The following is a 9,377-nucleotide window of genomic DNA, read 5'->3' on the forward strand; positions in this document are numbered from 1 at the left end:
AGGAAGCAATGGTAGACCCTTGTGCTGCTAGGTGGCAAGAAGTAAGGACTGCACAAGTTCAATCCATATGAGTTTGGATTTGTCACTAACCTTGTCTTGAGATTATGTTTTTGTAAAATGCACATGGAAAGGAACACATACACCATAAAATCTAAGTGTCATAAGTTGTCTCTCCGATTCATGAAAATGATGGTGAGGAAACGCTTTCACTAAGTAGATTTTAAGTAGATAGCAATTGTGATATTTGCTTTCTTAAAGTCGTTAGTGGAGTGTTTGTGGTTAACTGACACACTAACATGGACTTGTGAGGAATGACAAAGGTCTAAACAATTGAGACTATGATCACGACATCCCTTTTCATAGTTCTGAAATTGTTTAGACACACGTGTGCTATCCAAGGAAGGGTGTACGATTTTGATCTCGTATCAGAAATCTAAACTTTAGAAAGAAAGTCAATAAAGTATTGATTTCTAGAAGTCCAACTAATTTCTGAGTACATGTCAAAGCTAGTGGGAGCATAAGTGTTATGCTAACAATTATCATGTTAGTGGGAGCATGATAATTATGATAAGTGTTGCTAGTTAGCAATGTTAATTATATAAAACAAAAATTTCAATTGAGAATAGTTGTTTTGCTATAATTAAGGGAGACGATATTATACTTCATTTCAAGTCTAAAATCTTAGATTGAGGTTTTAATCATCTTTAGTCAAGGATATATATATATATATATATATATATATATATATATATATATATATATATGAATTTTTATGTTGGAATGGATCAACATAAGGAAATTTTATACATGGGTCCATTATTTGCGTTCTAAAATTCGATTATGATTACGACATCCCTTTTCATAATCTGAATTATGAGAACTTGGCAAACAGAAATAGAAATATTATAGCAAAAAGACTAGTCTAGTATCATGTCTTTATGTTAGACATCATGAATCGTCTCCCATATGCTTCGGATATAGGATCGATTGCATGTGCTATAATATTCACCATTTCTAAATTTTCCAAATGCTCAGGGCATAAGTGTGCTATCCAAGGAAAGGTGTATGATTTTGATCTCGTATCAGAAATCTAAACTTTGGTAAGAAAGTCAATAAAGTATTGATTTCTACAAGTCCAACTAATTTCTGAGTACATGTCAAAGCTAGTGGGAACATAAGTGTTATGCTAACAATTATCATGTTAGTGGGAGCATGATAATTATGATAAGTGTTGCTAGTTAGCAATGTTAATTATATAAAACAAAAGTTTCAATTAGGAATAGTTTTTTTTTGCTATAATTAAGGGAGAGGAAATTATACTTCATTTCAAGTCTAAAATCTTAGGTGGCTTTTGGTTCCTAGAATTTTTTTTGAAGGAATGGAATCTTACAAAGGAATTGGAATATGAAGGAAAATGAATTGGAATTTGATATGTGTTTGGCTAACAAGAAAATGAATGTGATTTTTGTTTGGTTTGTTGATTTGTCAAATGAGAGATAATTTAATCAAGTTTTTGATTGTGTTTTGAGAGAAGATCGTGTAGATGATTTGTACAGGGAAGGAAGGTCAATTTTATCTTTTTTATGAATATCTCATGGAATCTATTTTCTTAATGATTTACTAAAGAATTGTAATTCATTCAAATACGGAATATAGTTTTAATTAAGGAAAACGAATTCCTTTTCTTTGGTAAGTCAAACACACTTTGCTATGGATTTTAAATTCATTTTCCTTCAAATTCCTTGAGAATCTATGAACCAAACGACACCTTATATTGAGGTTTTAATCATCTTTAGTCAAGGATATATATATATATATATATATATATATATATATATATATGAATTTTATGTTGGAATGACTCAACATAAGGAAATTTTATATATGGGTCCATTATTTGCGTTCTAAAATTTGATTATGATTACGGCAATTAAGCTTCAGATAATTTTATTCAACCTGTTGTGAAATTTCCATGTGTTTTTAGTAGTTATGGGCAACTTGAAGACCATGTCCTCTATTATGTTAATATTGTAATTTCCAACCAAAATATATTGTCATTTATGTTTTTTCAAATTTAGGTGATAAATGCAGTAAATAACAATGTATTTTGAATTTACACATTTTTTCTGTTTTGTGCAAATTGTTTTGAATTTTTTTACCAAAAACCAAAGTGCATTGCTGTTAGGTGCATTTTCCATTTTTAGATAGTAAATGCACTAAATAGCATTGTACTTTGAATTTACATATTTTTTTTCCTTTTGCAATTTATTTAATTCTTTACCAAAACACGAATAACATACAATTTGTTACAATGTTTTAGATGGTAAATACACTAAATAACAGTTTACATCTCATTTAAACGTTTTTGTTTATGTTTTTTTGTTCGATTTTTTTTTTTTTTTTTTTACCTAAAACCATATTATATTTCCATTGGGTTCGTGTGAGGCACACAAAATGGTTGTCCGATAGGTGCATTTTCCATTTTTTAGATGGTAAATGCACTAAATAGCAATGTACTTTGAATTTACACATTTTGCTTTTTTCCTTTTGCAATTTATTTAATTCTTTACCAAAACATGAATTACATTGCTGTTTGTAACGTTTATATATATATATATATATATATATATATATATATATATATATGGTAAATACACTAAATGACAATTTACTTCTCATTTAAACGTTTTTGTTTATGTTTTTTTGTTCAGTTTCTTTTTATTTTTTTTACCCAAAACCATATTATATTTCCATTGGGTTCGTGTGAGGCACACAAAAAGGTTGTCCGATAGATTTATGCATGTGGAACCGAAACATGAAGGGTTGAGGGTTCATCCAAATGCGTTTCATTGGGCTGATGTTGTGACATCCCCATTTTCACAGCCAGAAAAGACCGATTTGTTTACACTTTATTTTGAAAATCAGAGTAACCTTTTAAAGAAAATAGTTACAGAAATTGTTTCCAGAAAAAAAAACATGATAAATACATTATCAAAGCATCTCCAAAGACATGTATTTTATTCATTTTAAAATATTGGGATGTCATTGTCAATACAGAAACATAAGCATAAACATAACTTATATTTATTATCACTAGTGATTATCATCTCCTTAATCTCTCAATGTAATGTAGCTTCATATCGACACCTGTGGTATAAATAAACTGAGTGGGTCAGGTTGGAAAACCTGGTGAGTACATAGGGTTTTCAACCCACAATAATATAATTATTGTGTTTAATCATCAAACAATTAACCCAATTACTCATCCCCATTATCTTCTTTACTCTTAAGGGTCAACCCTAAGAATCATTTATCCTACATTCCTTCAATCCGAAGTCCATTGCTTCCAAGGTTTATACGATAGACACTAAATCTATAGTTGTCAATGCTCGTTCGTAAAACATTAATTCCATAGCTGCTCAAGTTCATTCATCGGGTACTAAATCCATAGCTACTAGTGTTTATCTAATAGGTACTAAGTTCATAGCTACCAACGTTTATCTAACATGTACTAAGTCCATAACTACCAACGTTTATCTAACATGTACTAAGTCCATAGCTACCAACGTTTATCCAATAGGCACTAAGTCCATAGCTGCCGATGTTATTTATTAGGCATTAAGTCTATAGCAGCCAATATTCACTCATATCATCTTTCATCTCTCATCATTCATCTACCCATGTTTTACCCAACATATTCATAAATATAAAATACATATACAGTTTAAATTATTTAAAACATGTATAAAATCGTTATCCAACATAGCAAGTATACATGTTATATGCACACATAACACGTAATTTATATAAAATACTTCATATCTATGTGCAAGATGAAAGTAACTATGCATTCACAGCACGTAATTTATATTAAATACTTCATATCTACGTGTAAGATGAAAGGGACTATGCACTCACTACACGTAATTTATATTAAATACTTCATATCTATGTGTAAGATGAAAATGACCATGCACTCACTTGTTAAAGTGATGATTCCAAACTCGGGTAGCGCTTCGCTTTTAACGATTCTATTTTCCTTCGACAAAACCTAGCATTATTATCGCTAAGTTTTACTCTAATCTTTATTGAGGCTAATTATTAGTCTGGATTCATCATTAACTCAAAGTCTATTTTCATGATCTATTAAGTAATAAACAACCAGGTAGGATCATATCTGAGGTAGGTTCCGTTTGGTATACGAAGTATACTGTTTGGAAATCCCAATTTAAACACCTCACTAAATCACGGCCTAGACATCATTCCCGTAAGAGATCGATCAATATAACGACTTTGAATCACTGATAAATCTTATTTCTAGGTTCATAATAACGATATTATAGTTAAATATAAGCTATATTTAAAGCGTGGTAGACTTATTTCACTTACAACGGGTTTTATTAAAAACCGGGCTCCGCTGGAGCAGAGCTTCTAAGCCGAAAAGTTAATTTTCTTGGAGCCTTTGTGCGCTCCGGGGCTTTCCTCTAGCGTAGGGAAGTTTCCTAGGCTTTAGGGGGGTTTAGGGAGTCTAGAGAGAAGTTAGAGAGAGAAAGAAAGGCTTAAGGTATGAAGAAAATATGAAGATTTCATCTCTTATTTATAGGGGTTTTATTGTAGAGTAGACCCTAAGTTTCGTCCGTATCTTCCGTGTACGAGCTCCGCTTTCTACGTTCTTTATATACGTGCGTTGGTATTTACAATTACTACAACTTTCGTTTAGACCCTGTTGGCTAATTCTCATTCTCTCTTAGATTTACAAAACTGTATTCGAATTTGCCGCGCTTGAATAGTAGAGATTAAGTTTCATTCATATCTTTAACATACGAGCTCTATTCTCGACGTTATTTATATCCACACGTTGGTATTTATGAGTACTTTAACTTTCATATAGACTCTGTCGGTTAATTCTCATTCTATTTCGAATTTACAAAACTTTATCGAATTCGCCGCGCTCTAAGAGTATGGACTAAGCTTCGTCCATATCTTTCGCATACGAGCTTCGTTTTCGACTGTCTTTTTATTGTTTAACTCCTATTAACGATATCTTCATTTCTCGTTTAGATTATTTTGGCTAAAAATTGACCGATATAAGATTCAAATTTCCGGGCTGTGCACTGTTATGCTAAATCTTAGAAAAATCGTAATTTCCTCATACGAAGTCAGATTTGGACGAACTTTTTATGAACGCTCTCGGTTTAACATATACTACGAATTTCATTTAGATCGCTAAGGCTAGAATGTATTTTTATCGTAAATTCACTTTTTACGATTTCCGGTGTCGTGTCGGTTTTACCGTAAAATTTCGACGGGTCATAACTTGTTTGTTATAACTCGGATTTCAACGTTCTTTATATGTACGGAACCCTTGTGACATATACTATAACTTGGTCAAAATTATTTATTCTAAATAATCTTATATCAAAAAAGTTATTTTTAACGCTTATTGTCTCTAAATTGACTAACCCGAATATGTGGATGTTACAGATGTTAAATGAGTTTTTAGCATATCTTAAAACAAAATACTAAAATAGGGCAATGTATTTCATTTTAATGTTTAGCTTTTTGTAATTTGGATTTTTTTTCTAGAAAGGAGAATGTTCTTTATTTTTATTATTTTAATTTTTAAGCAGTAAAAGAACAAATTGTAGAGAATAGCAACGTATTTAATTGTGACTACGGTTAAGGCGGCAATGTACTCTACTTACATACAAAAGAACTTCCAACCCACAACGTGGGGAACCTTCTGCTTAGTATTAATTGTAATTTTTTTTTTTGGATTTTTTTTAGAGAAAGAGAATGGATTTCAATTTTCACTTGAAAGTGTGCCCTAGGCTGTCCCGCTCTTGTCTCTTTCGTTGACCACTTCGACTACGGCTTTCATTTCATCAGTTCAACATCGCCATCCAGCCGGCAGCTATCCACAGACCGACAAACACCGGTACATAACTAACCACACCACGCCACCACACCACACCACACCACCAAACCATCGCCACCATATCCGGCGAGAATCCAGCAAGCAGCATCGGCGCCTGTAGGAGGTATGTAATTTTTGTTTGTGTTTGTTTGTTTGTACTCCTTGAAACTCTCGTCATCTACCATTCCCGGCTAGAATCAGTTAGAAATTTCTGTGGCAATCTCCTGAAATTTCTTTGTGTTTGTTTGTAGAAGGTTATTTGTGTTTATTCTGTAGCAATTTGTAGTAGCCTAACCTGAGTTTTTCCATTTCTGCTATTTGCATAACTTGAGTTTTTTCAGTAGCAATTTCAAATACATAACACTTGATTTTTCATTAGCAATTTCCAGTAACTTAACCTGAGTTATGATCGACTTCGGGTTATTTCTTTTGTCAATAGCAATTTAAAACACACCAAAAAACTGTATATTTTTCATTCAAATTTTGTTCTCTGAAGATGATTTTTTTCTTAAATAATTAAATTCAGTTGTGGGGTCGAAGAACATGCATGCTTGCCATTTCACCTTGTCTAAGTTTTTGTAAGTTAATATATATATATATATATATATATATATATATATATATATATATATATCTTTTTCGTTTATACTTATGTATCACTGAATTTAACATTACACTTATTTAGTGTAGAAATTTTGGAGCTGTAACTACTGTACAACGATCATTAAACCTCCGGTTTTCAGTCAAGTGTTGTTCACAAAAGGTTCACATGGAAAGTAATGGAGAAATTAAAGCAAGAGGCGCTCTTATTGTTCTAGAAGGTTTGGATCGAAGTGGGAAGACCTCACAGTCTGCAAGGCTACTTTCATACTTGAATAATCTTGGGTATCCGGTAGAATCATGGCGCTTTCCAGATAGAGATACTGCTGTGGGGAAAATGATTTCTTCTTATCTTACCAATCAATCTCAGTTGGATGATCACACAATTCATCTACTCTTCAGTGCAAATCGTTGGGAGAAAAGGTTGAGTTTGCTTTCATGGTGGATTTGAAACGATTCTTGATTTAATCATTATTCTTATACAGATCATTAATGGAGGCTAAGCTTAAAAGTGGGATTTCCCTGATTGTTGACCGGTATTCTTATTCAGGTGTGGCTTTCTCATCTGCTAAAGGTCTTGATATCGAATGGTGTAAGGTCAGATTCATAGGCTTAAATGCTTAATCTTAGAGTAAATTACGGAAATCGTACCTATGGTTTGGTCAAAGTTGCACGTTTGGTCTGTAACTTTTTTATTGCACTCGGATCGTCTGTTTGGTTTGATTTTGTTGCGTTTTTCGTCCTTTACGTACATAAAGTTAGGGACCAAACGTGCAATTTTAACCAAACTATAGGGACGAAAAACGCAACAAAATCAAACCAAAGGGTCGATCTGAGTGCAAAAAAAACGTTAGGGACCAAAATGCAATTCTTACCAAACCATAGGGACAATTTCAGTAATTTACTCATTATATCTTATTTTCCAAGTTGCTAGTGCTTTTTGAAACACACTGTTGTTGTGGTGGTGGTGGTGCAGGCTCCTGAGGTGGGACTGTTGGCACCTGATCTGGTCATGTACCTCAACATACCTCCAAAAGTAATTTTTATTTTTTAATTAGTTTTTGTAATTTTAGATGGTTGTTTGTTTGGCAATGTGGTTATGGTATGTTGGAGTTTTGTAGAAAGCTGCTGAAAGAGGAGGTTATGGAGGCGAGAGATATGAGCAGCTGGAGTTTCAGAAGAATGTTGCCAAGTATTATGAGATGCTTACTGATCCATCATGGAAGGTAACAAAACAAAGAAAGTTGTTTTAAAATTAAGGCTTTTGTTGTTTTACATTTGATTTTGATGATTCCATAACAGATAATTGATGCATGCCTCCCTTTGGAAGATGTTGAGAAACAGATGAAGGAGATTGTTTTGGATTGTGTAGTCTGTTGCAAAAAAGGGAAACCACTTTCTCACCTCTGGTTGTCGTAGTAATGATTTGATTTATGCCATGGGAACGTTTGAATAATCATATTAATCTTGTCATGTTTTAAATTTTAATTGATTCCAATGTTATTGGTTTCAGCTTTGAAGCTATTGTATGTATATTTGATCTGTTTTTACATCTGTTCCTCATCTATACTCGGTATATATTTCTTACTTTATACTTGTTTAACATCAAGTACTTAAGCTTAATAAAATGGGTTATGATATAGTGAGTTACATCAGGTAGGTTGCGTAAAAAATGTTAAAGAATGGTGGTAGAAAAAAATTTAAAAAATTAAAGGCTTGAGTGCGGATTACTCATGCTTCTTCTGTTGCTGGAAAAGGAATTCAAAAATTTGTACATGTTATCGAAACACGTGTTTAGATGCGACAACCTCAATCTCTGGGATCTTATCAAATCAAAACCATGGATAAGTGATCCTTGTTTATCTTTATGTTAGGGTAAATGAACGTAGGCAAAAGTTAAAATAAGAATCATTAAAAGTTAAGGAACATAAAACCATTTACATTTAACCTTTTATTTATTTATTTATTTATTTATTTTTTGTCTATTCCAAGATTTTTGATTTTTTTTCCCAAAAACATATCTCCAACCATTCGGATCAAGTAAACACATCTCGAATATTTTTGCAAGAAAATCTCTCAAACTCTCCTAACAACTCTACAACCTATTGCTGCCGTCACTACCACTGACAGCCTCTTGCCACTGCCGCCGTTACCTCCCTCCATCTGCTTCTCAACTACAACTTTAGACCACCAAAAAACTCACCAAACGCCTTCAGCCTCTAAGATCTAAAGTTATCCAGTGACTTCACCTTCTCAGGTCCAGATCTACGATCCAAAGAGCCACCATATATGTAACTATTGCTGCCAGCTACCACCATCACTATCGAACTCCAACTATCATCGACGAAACACCAGATCTGACCTTATACACCTTTAGATCTATGATTTGTGCTTCTTCTCCAAACTACCGACATTCAGATTTGATGGACCACAAGAAAACTCTCTGGTCCGCTTTGCTAGAATAACAGATCCAATGGAGCATGAAGTAGAGATGGCAATGGGGGCGGGGAACACAGGGGACCCCAATCCCCATCCCCATCCCCACCCCCAACGGGGACTGGGGATCCCCAACGGGGAACACAGGGATTTTTTTTTCTCTTTTAACATGCAAACTTTTACGTAAGGAAAAACTCTATATTTCAATTTTACCAGCATAAGTTTAAAGATTTTATAAAATATATAAGCACCCATAAATTGCAGAAAAAATATAAATAAATTTTCTACCAAATTTAAATACATACATCAAAAATCAAGTAAAAAAATTATCAGATTGATATTTAAGGTAAAATAGATCAACCAAAGAGAAAATATATATATATATATATATATATATATATATATATATATATATATATATATA

The 9,377-nt window shown here is 32.8% G+C and overlaps 1 protein-coding gene across 3 annotated transcripts; it reads left to right on the forward strand.

Moving 5' to 3' along the window:
* The first annotated feature begins 5,767 nt into the window (after positions 1–5,767).
* Positions 5,768–8,082, forward strand: LOC145086456 (thymidylate kinase-like). 3 transcript variants are annotated; one of them, XM_079024215.1, is made up of 7 exons: positions 5,768–6,041; positions 6,444–6,495; positions 6,608–6,940; positions 7,003–7,114; positions 7,494–7,553; positions 7,639–7,743; positions 7,820–8,082. In XM_079024215.1, the coding sequence occupies exons 2-7, from the start codon at positions 6,461–6,463 to the stop codon at positions 7,934–7,936; spliced, it is 762 nt and encodes a 253-aa protein (XP_078880341.1). In that variant the 5' UTR covers positions 5,768–6,041; positions 6,444–6,460; the 3' UTR covers positions 7,937–8,082. The 3 variants fall into 3 exon arrangements, with proteins under 3 accessions (XP_078880341.1, XP_078880343.1, XP_078880342.1); XM_079024217.1 differs by lacking the exon at positions 6,444–6,495 and having other exon boundaries at positions 5,769–6,041; positions 6,603–6,940; XM_079024216.1 differs by lacking the exon at positions 6,444–6,495 and having other exon boundaries at positions 5,770–6,041.
* The last annotated feature ends 1,295 nt before the right edge of the window (positions 8,083–9,377 follow it).

Source organism: Lactuca serriola, chromosome 2 (genome assembly GCF_051521515.1).
Source record: "Lactuca serriola cultivar US96UC23 chromosome 2, Lser_US96UC23_V15, whole genome shotgun sequence".
Lineage (NCBI taxonomy): Eukaryota > Viridiplantae > Streptophyta > Magnoliopsida > Asterales > Asteraceae > Lactuca > Lactuca serriola.

Bases quoted from the DNA above. Each gene is read 5' to 3' on its own strand.
- LOC145086456 (XM_079024215.1), top strand. From the start codon at position 6,461: ATGCATGCTTGCCATTTCACCTTGTCTAAGTTTTT. The intron at 7,115-7,493 runs GTCAGATTCATA...GTGGTGGTGCAG, and splicing joins TTGATATCGAATGGTGTAAG to GCTCCTGAGGTGGGACTGTT. The intron at 7,744-7,819 runs GTAACAAAACAA...ATTCCATAACAG, and splicing joins TTACTGATCCATCATGGAAG to ATAATTGATGCATGCCTCCC.